The following is a 26,001-nucleotide window of genomic DNA, read 5'->3' on the forward strand; positions in this document are numbered from 1 at the left end:
TTTGTGTTTGGGGCTTAGGGAGAGAAGAGGTGGGGGTCCCTGATATGGGGGAGCCTTTAGCACAGTTAAGGGGAAACCAGCATTTCCCCAGGGTGAGAGGTAACTGTGGAGGGGGGAAGGAGGGATAAAGGGCCAAATCTTCTTACATAAGAGTCACCGAAGAACTTGTTTTGAAATCCCAGGCAACAGGGCTGCTAAGTTTAGATTTTAACCTGAAACTTCTGAACTTCGAGAGGCATCTGAGGCAGCTACTGCCTTGGGCCATGCTGACGGTGACAGGAAGGGCTGTGTCTGTGGCTCTACAGTCTCCACCTGGGCAGTTGGGGGAGCTGGAGGGTGTAAGAGGAAGGGACCTAACAAGTTTTAGGAGAGCTACGTCATTTCCAGAGAGAACCCTGGTGGTCAGCTCTTCCTCCCCCAGTCTTTCCTCCATCCAAGATCAGAGTAGCACTGGTTGGTGTGGCTGTTATTGGGCCTTGTCCTGTGCACCTGAAGTTTGCCAGGTCGATTCCCAGTCAGGACACATTCCCCAGTAGGGGGTGTGCAGAAGGCAGTCTATTGATATTTAGCTCTCTCACATTGATGTTTCTCTCTCTCCCTTCCTCTCTCTCAAAATCAATAAAAAATCTTAAAAAAAATCAGAGTAGGGCATGGCAGATGCATGAGAGGCTGAGGTGGGGACAATGGCAGGGACACGGGCTCAGTAGCTAGCTGCTGATTTGTTGTCTGTCTGCCTGTCACTGCCCCCATCAGAAGGAAAGTCCTTCCTGCCAGCAGGACAGAGGAGGCACTAGGGGTGGGGCCAGTGAGGAGCAACTGCTCTCCAGCTCCTGGAAGGGGCTTTTGGGGAATAAGAATAAGATCTAGTACGAAGTGTGAGCTCAGCCAGGGCTGATGCCTAGTCTGACAGCAGATCTTGGTCAGTCAGGAGACAGTCCTCCTCGTACAAGACTGTGTGTGTGTGTGTGTGTGTGTGTGTGTGTGTGTGTCTTCCAGGCAGTGCGACATTAGAGGGCGTGTAGTCCTCAAGACCACCCCTGACTGCTGACACTAACTGCAAGTTTGGGGGTCTCCATGACCACCCTTATTTGATAGTTCACTAACAGGACTTGCAGAACTCACTGAGGGCTGTTATACTCATAGTTACGGATGATCACAGGGAAAGAGAACAGAAGAAACTCAGCCAAGAGAAGAGATGCATGGAGCAGAGGACAAGAGGGTTCCGAACGCAGAGCTCCAGCAGTCCCGTCCAGGGGAATCGCCTCGTGAGCTCCAGCAGTGATGCGACATTACACCTGGAACACTGTCAGCAGGGGACCTTCCCTGAGCCTTGGTGTCCAGAGACTGGTGGGGGCTCTGTAGCCAACTTTCATCAGCCTCCAGTCCCTCTGGAGGTCTAGGGGTTACTGTGTGACTCAAAACCCCCACCCGAAATCACGCTGTTAGTTTATCCAGTAGAGTCAGTCCCCACATAAAATCATATTGTTAGTTTACCCTGTGTGGCCAGTCCTCACCCTAAATAAAGACACTCCTATCTGACGTGACACTGCAAAGGCTTAGAGATTATGTTCCAGAAGCCAAGGGTAAAGGCCGTACCTCATTTGGGTGCGGTTAAATATTTTACTACACAGACAGATGCAATAATCCCAGCCCACTCCAGCTGTGCCCTCTGCATGCACAAGCCAAGAAAGACCACGTGAGGACCTAACCAGGAAGAGGGTTCCCACCAAGAACTTGACCCACTCAGACGTCCAGCCTCAACTGTGAGAAATAAGTGTCTGTTGTATTGTTATAGCAGCCTGAGCTGACACCATTCTAACAAATCATTCACAGTATTGCCTGCCAAGGTATTATTTTCCTATTGCTGTTATGACAAACTACCACGGATTTAATGGTTTAAGACAAATTTATTATTTTACTGTTCTGGAGGTCAGAAGTCCAACCAAAGTCAGTCTTACTGGGCTAAAATTAAGGTGTTAGCAGGGCTGGTTCCTTCTAGAGATTCCGAGGGGAGAATCCTTTTCCATTTTCTAGAGACCACCTGCGTGGTTCACAGCCCTTCCTCTGTCATCAAAGCCGGCAGGAGAGACAGCCTCTCTCCTCTGACTGTCTTTCTCTTATAAAAACCCTTGTTGTAATTACACTGGGCCCACCTGGACAAACCAGCTTAATCTCTCCATCTCAAGATTCTTAACCACATCTGTTATGATGCTTTTGATATGTAAGGTAACACACTTACAGGTTCGGGTGATTAGGACGTAGGCATCTATGACGGTCATTATTCTGTCTACCATGGTTTGTCTCTCTAGTTTTAATGGTGTGGAAGCATTAATACTATATATGATTGCCCTCAATTAGCATCATAACAGAAATATTTCCCCATAGGAAGTCTTTCCTCAAGGCTATGAATCTACAAAGGGAACGTGCTTCGTTTTGCTCAAGCTGGAAACAGGCTGGTTCCACTCTGGGCTGCTGTACCTGTCTGAACTGAGCATTCCCCATACTTGGGATTACTTCCTAGGTGTAGGTTTTCAGGAACAGGTCAAACACATTGCCTCATCGCTGTCCAGGACTGTCCAGTTTACACATCTCCTGATCAATCTCATTTGGCTTCCTTTTTAAAAAAAAAAATTTTTTTTATCCTTACCTGAGTACATTTTTGCATTTATCTTCAGATAGAGCAGGAAGAAGAGAGGAAGAGAGAGAGAAACATGGATGTGAGAAAGATACATTGAGTGCTTGCCACCCACACAACCCCAACCAGGGCCCTGGACAAACTGCAACCGAGGTATGTGCCCTTAGCGGGAACCTAACCCGGGACTCTCTGGTCCGCGGGCTGACGCTCTAACCACTGAGCCAAACCAGCCAGGGCCATTTGGCTTCCTTCAAAAAAAAAAAAAAAGTTATCTTTTATAGCAGAGATATTATATCCTTATTAAAGAATATTTGGGACATATAGAAAGAGACAAAGGCAAAAAAAAAAAAATCACTTATAGTCCCATAAATTGAAACACAACTTTCATCAATACTTTTTCAACAATGCATTTCTTTCTAATGTTTCTGTGTGTGGTATATATAATTTTAAAAAACCATGGATGTGCCCTGGCCAGTTTGGCTCAGCGGTTAGAGCATCGGCCTGCGGTCTGGAGAGACCCGGGTTCGGTTCCCGCTAAGGGCACGTACTTCGGTTGCAGTTTGTCCCCGGCCCTGGTTGGTCGTGCGGGTGGCAGCCACTCGATGTGTCCCTTCACGTCGATGTTTCTCTCTCTCTCCCTTCCTCTCTCTCCCTCCCACTCTATCTGTACAAAAAAAAAAAAAAAGGAAAAATATCCTCGGGTGAGGATAAAACCCCCCCCCCCCAAAAAAAACCATGGATGTGATGTTGGAACTTCATGGAACTCTTTTAGATCTAAGACACCTCATGTTTTGGGGTTTGCAGGAGAAAATTTGTTATCAGATAATCCTGTTGTCTCAACTGATTACTGCTCTCGGTGTCAGAGTCTGGAGGCCTGGCCAGGTCCTTCCCTGGATGATGAGTGTCAGGGCACAGTGTGGAAAGTATGGCCTGAGATTCTTGACTACAAATTCTCAATCCTGATTCCTCCTACCTAGACTCTAGTCTGGAAAATGGTTAGAAAGGTTAGGTTTTATGACAGTTCAGTTTTATATTCCAATTCAAATGGTGCTGGTTACAAGTAGAATATATTTCTTTTTAAAAATTAATTTATATAAATTACATCTTCCATTTTTACTTTCATAGACCTTATCTTCAAGCACTGGTTACTTGGCAAAGACAACACTAAGAAATCACTGGAGTCCTAGCTGAGTAGTTCAGTTGGTTAGAATGTCATCCTAATATGCCAAAGTTGTGGATTTGATCCCTGGTCAGGGCACATATAAGAATCAACCAATGAATGCATAAATAAGTGGAACAACAAATCCATGTTGTCTGCACCCCTCCTCCCCGCCAAACTCCCTTCTTCCTCAACACCCTGTCCCCTACTGGAACATGGAACTCCAGTTGCCACTTTCCCATTTAAGCTGCCTCCTCTTCCCAGCAGCCAGCCCTGATCACCTCTTCAACATGCCCTTGTTTCCTACTCCTTTAATTTGTGCCACAGCTGGTTGTGAGCTCTTGTCTTGTGTCTGTTTCTGTAGCTCCAGGCTTCCTATACCGACCGGGTCCTAGACACCTCACGCCTTGGAAAACGTTGGCTGAAGGAGAATCTTTATCCAGCCACGAATTCATTACTTCTTGAAATTGGCTTGGAAAAATCAGCTTGGGTACTCAGTGGTGATCGAGATCACCGGTATGGGCCTAGCGGGGTGACTCCAGACTCTCTGAGCTATGTGGAGAGTTAGGGCCAGGTTCCCCCGGGACCCCCCGCCTGGCTGGCAGGAACCGGCTGTACTTCGGTGCGCGGTGACACCCATTAGATGCTCTTGCAGAATGCAATTTTTTCACTTCTTAAATGCTCTGAAAATGGCTGCTAGCCGCTTCGTAACCGAGGAAAACTGCTAATCCGGAGTGCAAACTCGCGCACAGAGGAGTTTTCTGGGCGTTTCAACCTGGGCTCTGAGAGCCGCGAGCGGCGTGAGGAAGGGTCGGCAACGTAGGAAACATGGTTTCAAGAACACAGAAGCAACTTCTTGGCCGCTACTCTGTATCCGTGCAGCCTGGGTGCCATGCCCTCTGCGGGTCTGGGAGCCCTACTTAATGCCCCGCAGGCTATGCTGGGAGGAGCCAGGGGTCACCTCATCCACTTTTCAGGGTGGGTCTCCACGGCCCACTGCCACATCAACTCCCGGGGGAGAGGGGTTGTCCCAGTCAGGAGGCCAAGCAGACGGACCAGGACCTTGCAGGCTTCCTTACCGCAGGGCATCCCCCGGCCACCGCTCAGTTAACCAGAACACTCCCAGGCCGGATGCTTCAGCCCCGTGGTATTTCCAGCACAGACTGCCTGGCGCGGGCGGCTCGCTCCCGTGTCCCTGTGCACGCACACCCCTTGCGCACACCAGTCTCGCCAACCCGTACCCGGGCGCACGCAGGTACTCACACGGGCCCGCACACACAGCTCGGCTAAGGAGAGGAACTGGACCCAGGCCCCTCGGCCTGGGCGGTGTCCGGGGCGGGCCCTGGGGCGGAGCTCGCTGGCCGGGCACGCAGGGTCGGGGCGGGTCCACGCCGCCGCTGTCCGCGCCGCCCCGCCCTCGGTCCCGCCGCTCGCTGGGTTCCTTGCGCTGCAGCCCCTCCGTACCGCCGCTCAGCCCGCCACCACCACCGCCTCTGAGGTAGGCGCAGTGGAGAGGGGCCCGGGCTCTACCTGCGCCCCGGGCCCTGCGCCCTGGGGAGCTGAGGGGGAGGAGATGGGGGAAGTACAGGCCAGGGCCAAGGAGGGAGCCGGAGCGGCCCGCGTGGGCCTGCCGGGTCAGCGGCCGGCAGAGCAGGCCTCGCGGGCGGGTGGCGAGCAGGCCCGGGTGGGGTAGAGGGAGGCCGGACATCCGGAGGTGCCTACGGCTGGGGCCAGAGCCCTCGAGGACATGCTGGCGGAGGGGCACGGGCGGTCGCTTGGAGGCCTGGTCGGCTGCAGGTCTAGGTGACCTCCGGCGGTGCCCTCTGGCCCTCGATCCAGACCGCGCGGGTTGGGCAGGCACCCGCCCGCCACCCACGCTCACTGGACAGAGCCCACGGACCGGTGCGGGCCACGTTGTTTCCACAGGGGTGAGCTGATGTGACGATCATGGCCCGGTGCCCCCAGCCCCTCACTCTCTGTCCGATCCACGCCTAGAGAAGCTGGCCCCTTGCACCGACCGCGCGTGCCAGCGCCATCGGGCGGAACAAGAGGCTGAGAATCGACTTAGGCCGCAGGGGCCCGGGCCAGGGCCGGTGCCGGGGCCCGGGACTGGGGCCTGGGCAGGAGGTTAGGCCCAGGAAAAGGAGGCCCTCTCAGAGTGATGTGGCCTCTCTGTCCTTAGGAATGATTCCTGTTTCGGTCCCTCATTCATTAACCAAATGTGGCGGTGCATTTACAAAATTGGCTCAGAGCACTTTGGATTTGAGGCCTGCAGCCCCTAGTGACTTGTCCAAGGTCACACAGTTGGGAGGATACCACATCTCAGTTTTCCCATATGTATAATGGAAATAATTGCGTCTCTCCTTGGTTGGGTTTTTGGGAAGAATAAAATGTACTGGTGAGGGTGAAGCCCTCAGAACAGTGCTTGGCAACCGAGAGGGCCTCCTTAGAAGCCATAACACTTACCCTAGCCTAGAGGCTTTTTGGGAGTATCTGGCCCATTCTGAGTAGACTGGTTTGCTCCACGTGGTGTTCTGGATAGGGTTCAATAAACATGGCCCCTTTTTGCCCTGGCTCTTGGGGCTCAGTTGTTGAGGTTGCCCTGTGCACCCATTTGCCAGTTGGATTCCTGGTTAGGGTACATATCCAGGTTGTGGTCTGATCTCAGTCCTGGTCAGCGTGTGTGCTGGAGGCAAGCGATGGATGTTTCTCTCTCCCTTCCTCTCTCTAAAAAAAATCAATTAAAAAAACATTAAAAACCAACAACAAAAATAGCCCTTGTTATTTTAAACATTAGGTATTATTAAGCATTTGTGTGCCAGGTATTGAGTAATTCTCAGGATATTCATGAAGAATCCTTTAAGTTTACAGATAGGCCAGGTCAGGCTGGAGCAGGAAGTTGAGTGTGGGGCTAAGCATAGGCCTGTTCCATCAGAGGCCCTATCCCCATTCTCTTGAGAGGAGATAGGGAAATGGGCTTATTTCCTTAATATGCTGTTGGCAAGGCCAGGGCAGACTGCCCAGGGCCTGTCTTCTTTCTGTTCACCCCAGCTCTGGAATAAGTTCTACACCGGCAGGCTTAAGCCCTATGCAACTTTGTTTTCAGTGCCTGGGGTGGTGCCACCTGGCACACAGTAGGCACTTGAGAATGGTCTGTGGGGGTAAATATACTTGCTTTTTATCTAATTGACTCACCCTTGTTGACAGGATAGTTTTTGCTGTTCCAGCTTGTGGTTTACAGTAGGTGCTAATTAAGTATTTGTGGAATTATTGAATGGGGTATCTAGTGGCTGCAGGCCCAGACCATAGTTTCTTGATCCTGGATATCCTTTTTGAAGGACACATCTCACTTCCAGAAAATAACCTTTCCTGGCAGAGCCACACATACAGCAGAGCTGCAACAGTATGTACAGCCCTAGAGCAGTGAGAGGTAAAATTGTTTATTTGAAATAACTGCTTTAAATCTATTATCTTCACCCTGGCCGATTTGGTTCAGCGCTTAGAGCATCGGCCTGTGGACTGGAGAGTCCTGGGTTCGGTTCCCGCTAAGGACATGTACCTCGGTTACAGTTTGTCCCCGGCCCTGGTTGGGGTCGTGTGGGTGGCAGCCACTTGATGTGTGTCTCTCACGTTGATGTTTCTCTCTCTTCCTCCCTCTCCTTCCTGCTCTGTCTGAAGATAAATGCAAAAATGTCCTCGGGTGAGGATAAAAAAAAATAAACATATTATCTTCATTCTGTGACTTCCCAAGTCATGTGGGAAACTTGTTGAACTGGTGTTTCTGGGCTAGCAGGGGAGGATAACATGGGTGAATGGGAATTCTCCTAAAGGTCTCGGGCCTGGTGCCTTTTCCCTCTCTGATGGCTTCTGCTGGACTTGACCTGAATAAGGAGCTTGACCCTGGGGAGGGGGGCTGCTCTCAGTTGATTACTGTACTTTGTTTTATTTCTGCTATTCCATAGGCATAAACAGAGCCTCAGGGGGACCAAATGGTAAGGAGTAGCTGGTGGGCCTCTGGTCTTGCTAGACACTAGGCAGGTGTGGACAGTGACCTCCAAGCTGGCGGTAATGGGCTACATTCATCTTCACCTTTACTGGTAAAATGCTCCTGAGACACTGAAGTCCACTTTGCCCTTGGTGGCATTTCTCACAATGTGACATCTTTGGTGATAGTGACAGAGAGGCATATGTGTATCTGCCAAGCCAAGCCTGAAGACAGTCCCTAGTGCTCAGAGGGTCTGTGGCCTTGGGCTTCCCCCAGACTGCTCTGGTAGCCACTGAAAAAAGGTGAGCAGTAGGATCTTCAGCTGGACCTGAGCACAGTGCTCCATTTTCCTGCTTCCTCTCAGGGCTGAGGATGAATGGGAATCTAAGCCCTTTAACCAGAACTGCTGGAGAGTTCTGGAGAGCAGATTGAGCTGACAACACAGCTCTGACATGAAGTCATAGGGTCTAATACAGGTCAAGTCACTTTTTCTCTTCCTTAGTTTCTCCATTGTAAAAGTGTGATCCTCATCATCACAGTCATTGTTTATTGAGGGCTTGCCAAGCAGAGCCCTGGGGGCTTGACTTAGGTTGTGTGACATTGAATCCACCATCTTATCAGCCCTGGAGGAGAGATACTGTTGTTTTCATTTCATAGGTCAGGATGCTTGAGCACAGAGAAGTGAGGTAACCATCCAAGATCACACAGCTCAGTAGGTATGGAGCTGGATTCAGGGCCTGGTCTGGCTCCCTCTCCTGCCGGTGTTTTCACACCACAGTTCATTCCAGGGTGCCATTGTGAGGAACTAATTGATGTGAACACCTTTGAAAAGTAGAATTTGCTGTTCAGAGGGGAAGTTATTCTTTTTTTTTCCCCCTCACCTGAGGACATTTTTCCATTTTTTTTGTTCAGATACAGTGGGAGGGAGAGAGAGGAAGAGAGAGGGAGAGAGAAACATCGAGTGGCTGCCACCTGCACGACCCAACCAGGACCAGGGACAAACTGCAACCGAGGTACTTGCCCTTAGTGGGAACTGAACCCAGGTCTCTCTGGACCGCAGGCCAATGCTCTAACCACTGAGCAAACTGGCCAGGGCGGGGGAAGTTATTTTACACTGACCAGAGTGAGCATGTCCATAATTGCATGTAGACTAGCTATCAGTGGACAGCGATCAGTGGACTCACCCCTATTTGTTGCAAGGTCAGTGGCACTGAGTATCTATCAGAAGGGTTTGTTTTCCTGGGATGAGGTGGGAGGCATTCTTCCAGGACCTGGCTGGACAATATTCAGCTAAACAATACTTCATTATGGTCAGGGAGGACTCTGGACCCTGTCTGTGGTTCAGGGTGACCTTTCGGCAACCTGCACAGCAGTCCTAATTATAATAAGAAATATATAAAATGAAAGCCTGTAACAAAATACCTATGTTTGTTGCATACCTCTCAGGTACCAGGCACTGTACTAAGTGCTTCATATAAATCTAATTAAGCCCTCACAGTGTTGCTGAGTCGGGTACTCATTCCCTACATTAGAGCCGAAGAAAAATGGAGGTGCAGGTCTAGGTGACCTTCTATGGCAGCACCCTCTGGCCCTTGAGCCAGCCAGCACCGGTCAGGCAGGGAGGTGCAGATAGGTTGTGACTTGCTTGTGGTCACATATCTAGAAAGCAGTAGAATGGGATTGGAACTCAGGGCTGCTTGACTCCCAAGACCACCTGCCCAAGCACTATCTATTTTAACCTTGGTGGGTCAAGACTAGTGTGAGGCTCCAAGGAACTTGACGTGCCTGAGATCAGGCAGGAGCCCTGGATACACCTGGGACCCAGACCTTGGGATGCTACCTGCCAGCCCGGGCCTTCTCTTGATGGGTGGGTGGGTGGACAGGCTGCCCCCAAGTCAGCTACATTCTCTTCAGGCTTGTGGAAGGCTGTGCTGGTGGCGGCCCAGCTCCCAGCATGTTTTAAAATAGAAGCAACAGCTTTGCTGCTCCTCCTGAGATTGATGTGGAAGGGGGAGGGGAAGACAGCTGCACGGAGAACACAGACCTGCGACCAGAGCAGGGGACATGGGCTTTGCCAACATCCTGGAGGCCCAATCCGGGTTGTTCTCCTGGGCTGCCTCTTCCTGGTGAGAGTGTAGGTGGAGTATGTGGGGAGGCTCCTGATGGCGTTGGCCCTACAGATTGGCTTTCAGAGCTGGCCTAGCCTCCTGATGGGGAAGTTGCTTTTCCTGGTCCCCAGAATTAGGAGGAGGTGCTTTTGCACTAATCCTGGTTGGTCTGATGTTCCTCCTATAGGCTGACACAGTTCTGCCCTGACAAACCACCTGGGATAATAGTGTTAGAGCAACAGCAGAGCTAAAGGCTTTCCTACAATTTTCCCTTCCCAAGGGAAATCTAGGATGGTGATGGTGATGGTGATGATTGCCTTGTTGGTTGAGGTCCTTGCAGGAATCAGATACATACTACCACAGGGTAATAATAATAAAAAACAGCATAATGAAGGGATCATTTGCAAAGGTGTGGGTAGAAGTTGGGGAACCAGACAAAGGGTGTGGCCCCACAGGTCCTTTGCAACTGGGAGGAGCCTCTTGGCAAGAGCTGTGGGCTTGGGCAGTGAAAAGTCACTGTGCACCTGAGGTCCAGCAGGGAGGGAGCCTGGGGATGATGAGTGCCCCAACTTCACTCCCATCTTCTGTTGATGCTTCCTGTTGGCCAAACGCAACCATAGCCCATTGATAACAGTTCATAATGACCAGGTCTTGGGGCGTAGAGCAAGATGGAGGAGGAAAGTGGATCTGTTGGGGTATGCAGAGACCATCCAGAATAATGGATTGTGGTCACCACTACCATTTATTGAGTGCACACTGTGTGCTGGACATTCCTGCGTGCTTACCGATTAACTCGGTCCTTGCAGCAACTCTGGTAGAAAGACAGACACTATTGTTAGCCCCATTTTATAGATGAGCAAAATGAGACACTGGGAATATAAGTTATAAGTGACTTGTTCACGATGACACAGTGAGGAAAGGCTGGTGCTGGTCAAAACTTCTGCAGGCTCCTACCACTCCAGGTCACTGTGTCTTGCTGCCTGGGCACCCTGATGGGCTGGTAAATGCCGTGGCAGAGTGGCTCCTAGTGTTTAGTCCTAGTCCTGGGACACCTTTGCTCTTGAAGATGCTGTCTTTCGACCCATTGGGTGTTACCTGTGTTCAGACTTTCCCTCCCAGCTCTTCCCAATTGAGCTTTGGGGACCATGGCCACCCTGCTCGCTGTGTCAGCCATGGCAATGGTTGTTGGCTCTCTGAGGGCACCAAGGCTCTTGCTGCCTGGATCCTGCTGAGGGAGCATTTGCAGAGAAAAGAGCATACTTGAAGTGGGGGTTCTGGGGGTGCTCGGTGCAGGGAGTGAGTCCACTCTTCTCAGTGGCACCTGCAGGCTGCCCTGTCTGTTTGTTAGGCTGCAAGGGCTTAGAGGGAGGGAAGGAGGCTTTTGAACAAGTGCCTCAGGTAATTCTCATGAACATTCAAGTCATGGAGCTCTGCCCTACTCCTACCTCTGGGTAGGGTGGCCAAAGCCACGGGTGGTCACCTGGGAGTAGAATGTGCCACTTACTGGCCTTGCCTGTTAACCCTGCCATCTCAGTGTGGTTTGGATCTTGGAACTAGTGTTGACATCTTTTAGGTAGTTTTTCCTTCTGGCTCTTCTGCTGCAACAGCCTTTTAGAATGTGACTTGTGGCGTTGCAAAGGCAGTGTGGCTCAATTTCAGACACATTGGTTGGATTTTTAAATTTTCTGTCTTTGAAAAAAATCAACATATACAAACAACTTAAATATTGGGGTAGAATAAAAAGTGAAAATCCTATTTAAAAAAATTTTTTTTCTTTATTGATTTTAGAGACAGAGGAAGGGAGAGGGAGAGAGAGATAGAAACATCAATGAGAGAGAACATCGATTGGCTTCCTCCTGCCCCTCACTGGGGATTGGACCCTCAACCAGGGCATGTGCCCTGACCAGGAATCAAACCGGTGACCTCTTGGTGCATGGGTCAACACTCAGCCACTGAGCCACACCGGCTGCGTGAAAATCCTATTTTAACTTCACTCCTTCCTTAAACCCCCTTTCCTTTCCAGAAGCAGCTCTGAGGCAGCCACATTTGCAGATTGGCTCAGATTCATTCACAAATGCGTGAACATGTAAAGATGTGTGTGTGAAAAGGTTTTCCTCTAATTCCATGGAACTACAAATTTTCTTTTTTGACTTGCTTTTTTTCATTTGGCAATATCATAGATAGCTTTCTGTGCCACCATGCATAAATTCATTTTATTCGTTTTGCTTACCACATGATGCTCCTTAGTTTGCAAGTGCCTAATTTTTATTCATTCATTTGCCTATTGATGGACATTAGGTTGCTTCTGAGTTTTGTGTTAGAAATAACACTGCAGTGAGCATCCTCGTGTACCCATCTTTGGTTGCCATGGAGACTATAGTGGGTGGGTCCCTAGCAGTAGAATTGCCCCCATGGTTAATGCATGCCCACTTAGGTACTGCCAGCAGTTGCCTTCAAAAAGGCTGTACTGTACCCAGAATTCCCACTTGGCATGAATGGGAGTGACCATTTTCCACACCAGTAGTTGATATTGTCACTTATGTTTGCTAATCTGTTGGTTGAGTGAGCTTCCCAAACACAGGCATGTCAGTCACTCTGAAGTGGCTCCCCAAGGCCCTTAGAATAAAATCCATGCTTGGTTCTGAGGTCATAGCAGCAGTGCTCACTTCGCAAGGCACCTGGTCTCTTCATCCTGAGTTCAGATCTCCGCAGGCCAAGGTGGGGGTAGGGGTGCTTGTTGTGGGTTTCCTCATCCCTATACCTGGTGGTGTTGGAGTGGGAGCTCCTGCTTCCTGGTTACACTGTCATCTACTTAGTTCCCATTGTCAGATACTTGGTTTCTGCTTTTTTCCTACTATAAAAACACTTTGATGCTCCTTGCACATTTATTCATTATTGAATACTTACTATGTGCCAGGCCTTGGCATCTTTGTACACATAGCTTTTTCGATGTTTTGGTAAATTTATGCATGGCAGGCTCTGGGATTCTTTGAGTTCAAGGGTGTGATTTGGGGGTAGGTGTGCATTTGTGGGGGTAATAGGGGGACTGGGAGCAGAGCAGCTGACACTGCCATGCAGCTGCCAAGTCAAGGAGGATATGTCCCCCCAAGATGAAGGTTATGTAAGTATTATGCAGACCATGCCGGGTGATATACTATCTCTCCCCTCTGAGCTTCTAGTATGGGCTGGATTTTCATTCCTGAGCTGGAGTGGAGCTTGCATAATTGTTCAAGGTCAGCCAGAGAATAGTTGGGTAGGTAGGCTGGCAGGCAGTGGAGGGGAACCAGAGACTCCAGTCTCCTAGTGTAATTTATTGGTCCTTCTCAAAGTCATTGGTGACTGCAGCCAGGTCTGCTCAGCTGGCCCTGCCCATCTCTCACTTCCCAGTTATCCTTGGGAGCTGTGCTCCTAAGGCTTGAAGCCATCACTCAGGCACAGACCTGGGGTCCTGTCTTCCCCAGACAGCATTCTGATTTCCACCTGTTCAGGGCTGGCTGCTTTGCCCATGTCAGAGTGCCCTGCTTCATGCTCAGCCTCTGGGATGCTGTAGGGACAGATGGAGAGCTGAGCAGGGCGGAGGGAGGGCCCAGGGCCAGGGTTCAGCCTCCAAGTTAGCGCAGGCGGGGAATTAAATGAGAAAGTAGAATGCTGAATTCTCCTCCCTCTAGTGCTGGCCTGAAAAACATGAATGGAAACATTATTTCTACAATAAAATTGTTCCTGAAGTGTGTGCTGAGAACTGTGTAAAAGGGGCATTTTCTGGCTGATGTTTGCAGTTGTAAAAAAGCTGAGCTGCTCAGAAAGGCAAAGCGGCCTCAGGCCTTTCCTGAAATAAGTGCAGCGGGGGACAGGGTGGGGAAGGAGGAGGACTGCGCAGAAAGAAGGGGAAGCTACAGCTCACGGCACTTGGGGGGCCTTAGTGAAGGGGAGTCGTCCTCCTGCCCTCTTGGTGGGTGGTACCTCTGGTCCAGGAGTGGGTTTGGTGCTGAGTTGGAGCCACAAGGAGGGCCTGGCTACCTCTGCTGTCCCAACGCCCTTGTCTTTGGAGGTTAATCTCCTTAGTAGCCTTGCACTCAGGGTGATGTTTGCTGTGTGTGGATTGCTTTTTGACAGGTGGCTTTGCCTATTCGGTTTTGGGGATTAGTGATGTGAGGGCATTTGGGGGAACATTAATGATGAGTGTTCTGCCTTTTCCCTGGGGGTGGGGGTGGACCTATCCAGATGTGAAAGCTGCTGTGTCTGGTGAGGCTGGTCCTGGAACCAGGGGAGGGTACTAGGGAAGGCCCTGGCCTGTGGGTGCAGGGAGGTTTTTAGCTGATCCAGAGATAATACCACTGGACTGCTCTCCCCCTCACTCCGGGGTTGAGTTTGGGGCCCAGCTGGGGAGGAGGCAGCACTGAAGAGGGATGCTCAGTCCACTGATACCTGCTAGTGCTGGTGGGGTGGAGAATGTTCTAGGAGGCTTGCTGAGATGTATCCAGGGTTGTTTCATTGCTTCTTCTGAGAAGGGGCCATGCTGGGGCATATGCCTTAGGCTGGGGATATTTTGGAGGACCAGGTGGATGGTTTTCTGGTCTGTCACTGGGGTGGGTATGCCTATGGAATTTGTTTGGGGTGGAAGGGGAGTTTGCAGACTTAAAAGAGCCCGTAGGGGTAGCCTTAAATGAATCTTCTCCTATGTTCTTTGTGCCCTGACCCTAATGTGGACTGAGCTGCCCATGGTTCCAGACTAATCATGTGTAAGAAATAACAGCAACAAAAATAGGATAGCGTAAACAGCTCACTGGGCTGCTCCTCTCTGCTCTGACACAAAAGTGGGTCGGGGCAGAATTAGCAAAACCTCTGAAAAGAGTAAAATAGGACCTGGACCACAGTTTTTTGGACCGCAGGCTGATGCTCTAACCGCTGAGCCAAACTGGCCAGGGCTGGACCACAGTTTTATAATGTAAACTTGTAGAAGTTTATACTTGTTTCTTTTACAAAGTGCCCCTGCAATGTCTTTGAAGTTGGCTTTGGCCAGGAATGGGACTTCAGTTGTGATATTGTTCCCCTGGGATCCTTGTGCCACTTTTCAGTGGATTCCCCCTTACCAGGAACATGCCATGTAAGTGTTTATTTGTGTGAGTATATGTGACTTCAAGTGGGGTGTCAGCAGAGTCAGGTTGGTGATTTAGGTATGCTGTGTTTTACAAAATAATGGAACCATCCTCTGGTTAATTGAATTTATGGCTGAAGACTGGAGACGGAGAAGATGCAGAAGATGATGCTATGTGGCTTTAGGTTTTTAATTCTGTGTACAAAATGTGTCCAAGTAGAGCCTCCTAGGGACTACTGTGGTCTGTGAGGGAAGGACTGTTTGAATTGCTCGCCTTCCTTGAATACCGAGGTACTTTATAAATGCTTGTTGACTGACTTAGTGATATGCAGCAATCCCAAGTAGTACTTTGATAGTTGGTTTTAAAAAAGTAAAGTCACATTGGAGCTCAATAAATGTTTGCTTGAATTAAAATTTGGGGGAAGCCCTGGCCGGTTTGGATCAGCGGTTGGAGTGTCGGCTTGCGGTCCAGAGAGACCCGGGTTCGGTTCCCGCTAAGGGCACGTACCTCGGTTGCAGTTTGTCCCTGGCCCTGGTTGGTTGTGCGGGTGGCAGCCACTCGATGTGTTCCTTCACATCGATGTTTCTCTCTCTCTCTCTTCCTCTTTCTCTCTCTCCCGCTCTATCTGAACAAAAAATGGAAAAATGTCCTCGGGTGAGGATAAAAAAAAAAAAAAAAATTGGGGGGAAGATGTGCTTTCATTGCCTTTCATGTGAAGAGTTACCTGATCAGTTAGGTTTACTCTGTCCCCTGTGAGTAACATACTCTAAAAGTAGGTTCTCCTAAAATGCAAAAATTCTGTGAAAAGTTGGGTCCATTCTGGCACATATTAAGTACACCATTAATATTTGTCGAATTAATGAAATCAAACCCATATGGAAAATAGGTTGCCATGAAAAGCTCTGATTTCTATTCAGTGCATTTAATACCCTAGCAGTCGAAATTTTGTAAGATGTTATATTTAATTGGCAAGAGTTCTGCAATTCAGTAAAGTAGCTGGTTCATGGAAATGTGTCTTTGACAATTAATTCATTCAGCAAATATGTACCGACTCCTTCTATGTGCTGGGCCTGTGCTCAGTCCTGAGGAGAAGAGGTCTAAAGTCAGGCTGATCTGCTGTCAACAAAAACTTACCGGGTGTCTCAAGCTCTGGCCACAAAAAGAACATGAGGTAGCACAGGCTTCTCTGTCTACACCGAGAGAACAAGGTCCCTGGAATTCAGTGTTGATGTGTTTTATTAGTTGTTAATTATACCTAACAATTTTTATTGATGGAAAACTAATTTCCATAATTACCAATGTGTTTATTCTGGTGGTTCTTCTATTGTAGCAGAAGATGGCTGTGCCTCCCACGTATATTGACCTTGGCAAATCTGCCAGGGACGTCTTCACCAAGGGCTACGGTGAGTATTGCATGGAGTGGCCTTTCAGCTCAGACTGGGTTGGCATGTTTGGGATTTTGCCCATCATAGGTTAAGAGATGTGGGTCAGTCAATTCTCAGAACCTTCACATCAGGGAAGAAAGATAAGCTGGCTGTGGCTTGGAAAGCAGTTTTGGTTGTGCACCCAGTAGGGCAAGTGGACATTCTTGTTTTCTCTCCCAGGTGGGGAGCAGCCCTGGATGCTGCCTCAGTGGCGTGCCAGTTCTAAATTTAACCCATCCTCAGGCACGTGCCCATGCTGTCATGCACCTTTTTCTCAGACTGCTGGCAGCGCAGGTGGAGGCCAGGTGGGGCCCGCACCTGTTCTTCTGCTGCTGTGCCGTGGCAGCTGAGCTCCGCACACACGCAGGCAGCAGCGCAGACAGATGCCTTCTGCGTTTTGAAATAGCACAAGGGAGGCAGAGATGCTGCTCTCGAATTACTTAACCTATTAACAGTTGTCATCTTCTTTCTTTAGGGTTTGGCTTAATAAAACTTGATTTGAAAACAAAATCTGAGAATGGACTGGTAAGTTGTCTGGTCCTCATGGAGCATGGGTATTTATTGTAGATCAATAAATAACTGCCATGTCCTGAGTGACAGAGTCAAATGAAGCGACTTTTTTGTTTGTGGCAGTTTGTAGTTGTCACATTTATTGCATCCTCTGTGGGATGGGTGGCCTTGGCGAACCACATGAATAGGTCCTCAGTTTAGCAGCTGTTAATACAGGTATAGAGGGCTGGTGTCAGTTTTATTTGTCCTTGTGTTTCTTATTTCATAATTGATCTGTATTCACTGCTCCATAATTATTTTGAAAAATCTTAGTAGTCTGATTTAGATTGTGCATGTGGTAATTGTTGGAAGAAATTTGGGGGTTGAATTACTGCAGTGTCAACTTCAGCTCAGTGCTTTTCCTCTGTACTGGGCTGGAGGCAGGTTGGAAGGAGCAGTGCTTTCCTGTACAGAATAAAGTTACAGGGAGGAAGGGTGCTGTCTCCTGATAGGGAATCCCCCAGGAATTCTTTTAATTAGCAGACCCCTCCCCATTCATTAAATATCTAAATGAATTATAGAATTAACTTTTGCTCCACACGTTCAGGGTGTCACCTCTTGCATAAAGGGAAGTACGGTCTGTGTAAGGGCGGGATGATGCGAAGCGCAGTGCTGGTATGCAGGCCATGACTCTCTCCTTTAAAGGAATTTACAAGCTCAGGTTCAGCCAACACTGAGACCACCAAAGTGACGGGCAGTCTGGAAACCAAGTACCGGTGGACTGAATACGGTCTGACGTTTACGGAGAAATGGAACACGGACAATACACTAGGCACGGAGATCACTGTGGAAGATCAGGTAATGGTCACCTGCAAAAAGACAGTTTTATTAATTGACTTCTGCTGGCCTGCCTTATGACTAAACATACTGGCAAATTTCCTTTCTGTTTAGCTTGCACGTGGATTGAAGCTGACCTTTGATTCATCCTTCTCACCAAATACTGGGTAAGAATCTCATCTGTTTTCTCTGCAAGGGTATTTAGCGATGTTTTATGGTAATATTCTATGCTGCCTGTTATTGTTCTAGCCTCAGCAATGGAGGCTGTAGGATCTCTGGTCCAGTTCCGCTCTGTTTCATGGGAGTGAGGCTATTGGTAACGTAAGTGGCCGAGGCTGTAGGCCAGCGGGCAGTGTTTGGAAGCAGGGGCTAACTGGTCTCTGGTACCAGCCCCATTTTTCAGATGTGGAGAGCCCTCTCCCAGCTTCCTAGGGACACTGAGAGTATATGGGCTTAACTGTGAGGTGGCTCCTGAGGCTACACTATTTGCTCCAGGCTCTCCAGCCGCAAACAGGTTAGGCCCGGTGGTTACTGGGCACATCAGGAGGCAAGGTGGGTGCTGGTCTGCCTTCTCTGCTGGGCACTTTTCACGGTGGCTAGAAGGAATCCTTCTCTTCTAGAACACATTCTCTTTGTCCTGCTCAGAGTAGCGGGTCTCCCAGACCAGGGGAAGGCTATTTTGCATGGTGATGACAGGCTCAAGGGCATGTACTGAATTTCATATTTTAATTTTTAAAAGTTGTGGTAAAATACACCTATACAATTTACCATCTCAGTCATTTTTAAGTATACAGTCCAGTAGCATTATGAATTTTATTTTTTGCCATTCTATCTTGTTTTCCCCTTTCTTCTTTCTTTTTACCCTTCTGACATTTTTTTTTTTTAAATATATATAGATACAGATATTTATTGGAGTGACATTGGTTAGTAAGATTATATAGGTTTTAAGTGTATATTTCTATGGCATGTGATCTGTATATTGCACTGTGTGCCCACCACCCCAAGTCAAATCATCTTCCATCACCATATATTTGGCCCCTTTTACCCTTTACTACTGCACAACCCCTGACAGGTGTTTATTAAAGGGAGGATCTTCTGAGTTCAGACTCTGTACTGGGTACAGGGTGACTTCAAGGGGCTGGGGAGACAGGGCCCCTGCCTCTGGAGGTTATATTCTTATTTTTTTTAATTTTAATTTTTGTTTAATTAATCCTTACCTGAGGGTTTTTTTTTATCGATTTTTTAAGAGAGCCCTGGCTGGTTTGGCTCAGCAGTTAGAGTGTCGGCCTGCGGTCCAGAGAGACCTGGGTTCGGATCCTGCTAAGGGCATGTACCTTGGTTGCAGTTTGTCCCCAGCCCTGGTTGGGTCATGTGGGTGGCAGCCACTCAATGTGTCCCTTTCACGTCGATGTTTCTCTCTCTCTGTCTTCCTCTGTCTCCCTCCCATATTATCTGAACAAAAATATGAAAAAATGTCCTTAGGTGAGGATAAAAAAAAAGACAGAGAATAATAAAAAAAGAAAAAGAGAGAGTGGAAGGGAGGGAAGAGGAGAGAGAGAGAGCTGTCTGAGAGAGAGAGAGAGAGAGAGAGAGAGAGAGAGAGAGAGAAACATCTATATGAGAGAGAAACATTGATTGAATGTTGCCTAATGCACGACTCTGACCTGGGATGGGGATCAAACCTGGAACCCAGGTACGTGCCCTTGACCAGAATCGAACGTGAGACCCTTTGGTCTGCAGGCTGACCTTCTAGCTGTTGAGCCAAACTGGCCAGGGTGGTTTTAGTCTTTTTATAACTTGGTTATGGATGATCTGAAGACCATTGACCAGGAGCTGAATTGACTCTTGTTCTTATCTTTGCTGGAGTTTCCTGCTTGTCCATTTCTTGCCTAGCACCCTGTTGTGATGGGAGAAGTTACCAGAGAGAGCCTCTGCTAGGACGCGGGGCTGCTGGATATGCCCACATGCTTGACTTTGCTGGCTAGGACGTTGCTTGCTGCCCTAGGTGGCACACTTTGGAGTTCATTAGGGATTTTCCACTACCTTTGGGAGATGTGCAGAGAAATTTCTGGATTGCGCACTAATACACATAAAAGAAAAGGTTTTTATTTAATTTAACTTTTTATTTTGAAATATTTTGTGCTTAACATATACAAAAATGTTGCACAAATAGTGTGTAGAGTTTCTTCTAATGTTAATATCTTGTAAAGATATAACGATCAGAACCAGGAAACTATGCTGCTGTTAGACTGCTAACTAGTCTGTTGTCCTACCTGGTGCCGCATGTGTGGTCTGTGATCCAGTTTAGGGAACTACAACATTGCATTTAGTTGTCAACTCTCCCTTGTCTCCTCTAATCTGGAACAATCTTTCTTTGTCTTTCGTGACCTTGACACTTTTAAAGAGGACTAGCCAGTTATTTTGTAGAATTCTTCAACTTGTATTTGTCTGATGTTTCCTCATGGTTAAACTCAGGTTATGCAGTTTTGGCAACCATGGAAGTGCTGTTGTGTTGTGTCCATTGTGGTGCATGATATCAGCAGGTGTATGTATGTCAATAAGCCTCACTACTGGTGACATTGACTTTCATCACTTGATTAAAGTAGTGTTAGCCAGATTTCTCTATAAAGCCACTATTTTTTTCTCTTTGTAAATAATAAGTATCTTGTGGGGAGATACTTTGAGACTGCAAATATTCTGTTTATACTTTGACTCACAAATATTAGTATCCTTTGTTTATGCTTGCCTGTAACAGTTATGATTGGCAAATGGTGATTTCCTGTTCCCATAATTTCTTCTACATTTATTAATTGGGATTCAACTATGAGGAAGAGCTTTTCTTTTCCATTTATTTTACCAATTATTTATTTATATCAGTATGGGTTTGTACACATTTATTCTATGGGTTATAATCCGTTACTATAATTTATTTTCTTACTCATATCGCCCCTAGATATGGCCATTGGGAGTACCTTCAAGTTGACATCCTATGTATTTTGGACAAGCCTCTATCTTTTTTTTTTAGCACTTTTTCAGAAGATGTTCCAGGCTCAGCTTCTTGCTTTTCCCTGGTTCTGCTATCAGCCATTTCTCCAAAAGCCTTGGTTTCTTTTATTGAACAAGGTGTTTTGAAACCAAGATTGTGGGTGTAAGGTGTACACATTCTACTGGGTATCTGAGGAAAGTTTTGATGACTTGATGAAGATTGGAAATGAAAGCTGGCTTTCCAAAGCTACTGCAGGGTGTAATCTGGGAAAGCATCCTGGCTTCCATAGGAGCTGAGTACAGACCACATCTGGATGAGGTTGCAGACTTCATATGGGGACCAGCACCCACACTGAGTACCTAACACAGATAAAGCCAGCTTGTTAACCACAAATCAGAGTCATGCCTTTCTCAGGTGCTTGTCAAATTAGCACCACTGTTTAAATAGTGAGGAGTGGAATGCTACATTAGATCAGAGACCTGGAGAGAAACTTGAATCACTGCCCCAGCACTGCCCAGTCTCTGGGGACCTTGTGTCCTTGGCCAGAGCCCAGTGAGACACTGTGTGGAGGTGCTGTGTACAGTGTCCATGGCAGCTGGTGCACCCCAGTGGTGAGCGGCCCTGCCACAGGCGTCACACTTGATGGTCAGCAGCAGCTTTTTACCTATTTGTTACAAGATGCCCACTTTTTATATTTCTTGGTCTCCCTCTTTCTAAATGTCAGCCTCTGAGCAGCTGTGCTTTCATCAATCATCCTACCCAGCCTGGTGCCAATTAGAAGTTTCGCCAAATTCAGGCTGCTTCCCACAAAGAGCAGGCAGACCAAAATAGGTTTGAGTTTTTCTTATCGAGAGATGATTGGTTTTCCTTCAGAGCTTGGGAAAATGTGCAGAAGCAACTTGAACAAAAGTTGCAAGGTTCATTGTCACTTGGGAAGGTATTGGCATTATTTCAACTATGACCTCTGGAATTCTTGTCTCACTGAGCACTTGGGATTTTAACCTTCACATTTTTTATTATGAAAAAATTCAAACATACAAAAGAATGCAGAAAAGTATATTGAACCCTTCTCATGTTCCTGTCATCCAGCCTTAATAATTATCAACTCATGGTCAATCATGTTTTATTTATACATCCATAATTAACCCCTGCCACCTACAGATTATTTTGAGGTAAATAACATATCACATAATTTCATTTGCAAATATTTTAATGTGCATTTTAAATGATAAGATTCCTTTTTGCAAAAGCATAACCATATCACTACATTGTAAAAAATCACAATTCCTTAAAATTGTAAAATCTATAATCTGTTCAAATTGCATAATTTCATGAAAATATTTTTATAGAATCAAAAACTGTCCATGCAACATTGCAAAAATTGGTTCTTATGGCTCCTAAATCTTGTTTTATTTTATGTTTTTTAATCCTCACCTGAGGACATTTTTGCATTGATCTTTAGATAGAGCAGGAAGGAGAGAGGAAGGAAGATAGAGAGAGAAACATTGATGTGAGAGACACATTCAGTGGTTGCCACCCACAGGACCCCAACGGGGGCCGGGGACAAACTGCAACTGAGGTACATGACCTTAGTGGGAATCGAACGCTGGGTTCTCTGGTCCACGGGCTGACACTCTAACCACTGAGCAAAACCGGCCAGGGCCTAAATCTCGTTCTAGTTTTTGGGTTCTCTTCTCTGTTATTTTTCCCCTTGCTATTTTTTTGTTGAAACTAGATCATTTGTCCTATAGAACTACATATAAATTTTGTTGTTTTCATCTCTGTGGTGTCATTAACTTGTTCCCCTGTCCCCCATATTTCCCGTGACTTGGTAAGTCTAGAGGCTTCATCCTGTTTATTATATTCCTGGGGGAGGGGCTGCTAAAATATATGGTTTTGTACGTGTCCATTGGGATGCACAAAGAAGGTCTGGTTTTCTCTTTGCATTTTAGTGCTATTTATGATTCATTCATTAAAGGTTTCAAATTGGTCATGATTCTTTCTTATTTGTTAGCTGGAGTATTTCAGTAAAGAGAAATTCTCAGCTATTTAGTTACCTTGAGATATAGTTAGTATAGGGAGAGTGGAATAAATGTTTGATTCCTTTTTTATTTATTCTTTTCAAAGTTACAAATTGGTTCTCTAGCCTCTGAAGCTAATGAGTGTGTTTTGTTGTTATGAGTTCATTGATTTAAACATATTTGATATATTTCAATCCATTGCTTATGTTTTTAATAATGCTCACATTGCCCCATGTTTGAAGCCCTTGGGGGTCTCTTCAGGTTAGCTCTCAAGGCCTTTTGCCTCAGCCCCAATATGTAGTCTTGAAGATTTGATAGATGCCTCAAGCTCACCTTGCACGTTTCCTGCCCTGACCTGTAACCAACTATTTCTCTGAGGAGCACCGGGTCCTTGTAGGAGGGACTGATATTTAGGACCCACAGGCTGGGTGCTGGGGAAGTTTCATCTCAGTGTGAATGCAGCTGGGCTGGACAGGGCTCTGCAGTCCTGGGGCCTCTGAGCAGATCTTTCTCCCATGGTCTCTGCTGAGAATGCAGGTTGCTGTCCGTGAGATGTTCATTGTGTAGATGAATGACAGAAACAATCAGGTGCAAATAGTCTAAATATTATTTGATAGAGTGATCTTGTCTCCAATGTTGACTTCCTGTAAAAGGCATGGCGATAATATATTTGGAGGTGACACAACTCACCTGCCCTTCCTGAGGAATGCTGGGTCTTGAATCACGGGCAAGGGAGGCACTGATCTGGCCACACACACAAATTCGAGATCAGCAGACTAGACCTGGGGGCTTCCTGGCCCCTGTGACTGCAGTGCCCTAGATTCCATACCAGTACCAAGTTCTCTGAAATGTCTAATCATTGTATTTACTTAGACAAGATCTAGTATTTGTTTCTTTTTTATCTAAGTGAGCCACAAAGTTAGAAAATGACTGTCTCTTTAAGAGCTGCTATTTAGATAGTGCTTTCATGACATGTATATCTTGACCCCAGTCTTGGAAGATAATTCAGATGCTCCTGTTTCATAATTACAGGGGGGTCTTCACCTAACAAATGCCTGTGTTGGCCGCCATGTGAAACGCAGGGAGAGGACAGTGAAAGAAAATGACTTCGTGCTTATTTTCAAGCTCGTGTGCTCACATGGTTATTGGGGTGTTTCTGCATACTGGATGGTGGAAGCGGGTTGTGTTCTGCCTATTATGGCACAGCAGCTGCTTATGCTTACGGGAGATTTGGGGCCCTGACTGTGCCCGCCCCCCGAATGAAACTGGGGTTTAACAAATTTTTTTGGCATGATTGTCTCAAGGTGAGTTAGCTTCTGATTTTAATACAATTTCTTTTCCTTTAGGAAAAAAAATGCTAAAATCAAGACAGGGTATAAGCGGGAGCACATCAACCTGGGCTGCGACGTGGATTTCGACATCGCCGGGCCTTCGATCCGGGGCGCCCTGGTGCTGGGTTTTGAGGGCTGGCTGGCTGGCTACCAGATGAATTTTGAGACGGCGAAGTCTCGAGTGACCCAGAGCAACTTTGCGGTTGGCTACAAGACTGATGAATTCCAGCTTCACACTAATGTGTAAGTGTGTGTGAGGTGGGCACGCGAGTGTGTGCAGTAGGGGGGTTGTTCTTCGTAATTGTTCCTAAGCTCAGTTTATAATCACTATAAAGTGAGTTTGTTGGAATCAGATGAGCCATATGGACTGCTGCCACTTTTTTGTTTCCCGCCTACCTGTTTCCTGAAGTGGCTTAGGTTCTTTGTATTCTATGAACAGTAAATGTCCCTGGTACACACAGAAGGACTGATCAGTGACAGCAAGGACATGCTATCAGTTCAGAGGAGTGTCCCTTCCCTGCAGCTTTCTGGACACTGGAGGTCCTTTTGGTTTTAGGTCCTTTTGGGGGAAAGGTGTAGCTCTCTCTCTTTTTCTCTGTGTTGCCTGTGAGGATTCGTTTGCTGTGCTTAATGGAACCTAGACACAGGAGACGAATGAGGAGATGGTTTTCTCAATTAAATACAGAGTGTCCTCTTTGCACAGTGGGGCATTTAAAACTTTATTAACTTCTGGACATTCTAGTGAAGGGAGGAGAAAATTATAGGTTAGGTTAGAGAGAGCCCCTGTGTTGTCCAGCTTGAGAGTTGAAGTGCTGATTTAGGTTAAGGGAAGCAAAAATGTCATCTGTGAAGTCCTGGTGGACATGAACTAATCGGTGGCACAAGCAGGGTGCAGCTTGACCAGTTTCTTTCTTTCCACTAGAGGTCACTAAAGAAGAGACTTTTTATTTTTGGTACATGCCCTTAGCAGGAACCAAACCCAGGACTCTCTGGTCCACAGGCTGATGCTCCAACTGCTGAGCCAAACCGGCCAGGGCAAGAAGAGACTTCTTAAACTTAAAGACAAGTAAATGGTATTAGTGTCTAAATGAATCCCATTTCCATTAATAATTTTTTTTTTTGAGGAAATTTCTATAATTAAGAAAAATAACATAATAAATAAATATGAATACATTTTGAGTCTTTAAAACTAAAAAGTCACAGGAAATCTGTAGGGATGGAAGTCCAGAGGTTTGGGGGGGTGGGGAAGGTTGGGACTACGAAGGGGTGGTGGGACTGTTCTGTATCCTGGTGGTGGTGGTGGTCACACGAGTCTGTACATGTGGTGAGACTCATGTAAACCAATGAAGGGGCAAAAAGGTTATGGAAATTTTAAAAAGGTAACATATAAAAGTCATAGGAGAATATCACGGGCATAGAAGTGTTTTTAATTTAGAGTTCTGACTGAAATGGAAAGGGTTTTTTTTTTGGTTTGGAATTGGGGATTGGCACCAGCTTAGGAAGAACAATGGTTGTTTTCTGTTTTCCCCATGTATCTGAGCTTCAAGATTTTTAAGTGGACATGGTTTATTTTGGGACCTGGCATTTAATCAGCTGACACAGCTAATCTAGGTTGCCCTGTGCCTAAAGAGAGGCCCAGATGTGTAACAGATGCTCTTTGTGCTTCATAGAGATGAATTTGAATGAGTTCCCTTCCTTATGGTTTTGAGAGCGCAGTAAGGGAAGGCTGTGTTGCCAGTTTTAGAATATATTGAAAAATCTGACGTTTTCTTGAAAACACATTTAAGCCCAAGAAAATATCCCCATTTGAGCTATACGAAAGCCACTCAAATCTATTACTTTTAACAAGCTGCTGTTTTATAGTATGCTTGGACTTCCTGAAGAAGTCAGGATTCCCTGTGAGTCAGGTAGTGCCTGTAGTTTCTGGAAG

General features: G+C 47.0%; 1 protein-coding gene across 2 annotated transcripts in view; it reads left to right on the forward strand.

The window, feature by feature from the left end:
• The window catches only part of VDAC1 (voltage dependent anion channel 1), an 87,810-nt gene that overhangs the window by 56,702 nt on the left and 5,107 nt on the right, over positions 1 to 26,001 (forward strand). Inside the window, exons 1-6 of one of the 2 annotated variants that reach the window (XM_036240282.1) lie at positions 5,209 to 5,292; positions 16,314 to 16,386; positions 16,883 to 16,932; positions 17,602 to 17,754; positions 17,848 to 17,900; positions 24,087 to 24,314. In XM_036240282.1, the coding sequence (XP_036096175.1) occupies positions 16,320 to 16,386; positions 16,883 to 16,932; positions 17,602 to 17,754; positions 17,848 to 17,900; positions 24,087 to 24,314 (551 nt within the window). In that variant the 5' untranslated portion in view covers positions 5,209 to 5,292; positions 16,314 to 16,319. Of the gene's footprint in view, positions 1 to 5,208; positions 5,293 to 16,313; positions 16,387 to 16,882; positions 16,933 to 17,601; positions 17,755 to 17,847; positions 17,901 to 24,086; positions 24,315 to 26,001 lie in introns of those variants that run through there. The other variant, XM_036240281.1, reaches the window with a different exon arrangement.

Source organism: Molossus molossus, unplaced genomic scaffold (genome assembly GCF_014108415.1).
Source record: "Molossus molossus isolate mMolMol1 unplaced genomic scaffold, mMolMol1.p scaffold_m16_p_4, whole genome shotgun sequence".
Taxonomy (NCBI): Eukaryota; Metazoa; Chordata; class Mammalia; order Chiroptera; family Molossidae; genus Molossus; species Molossus molossus.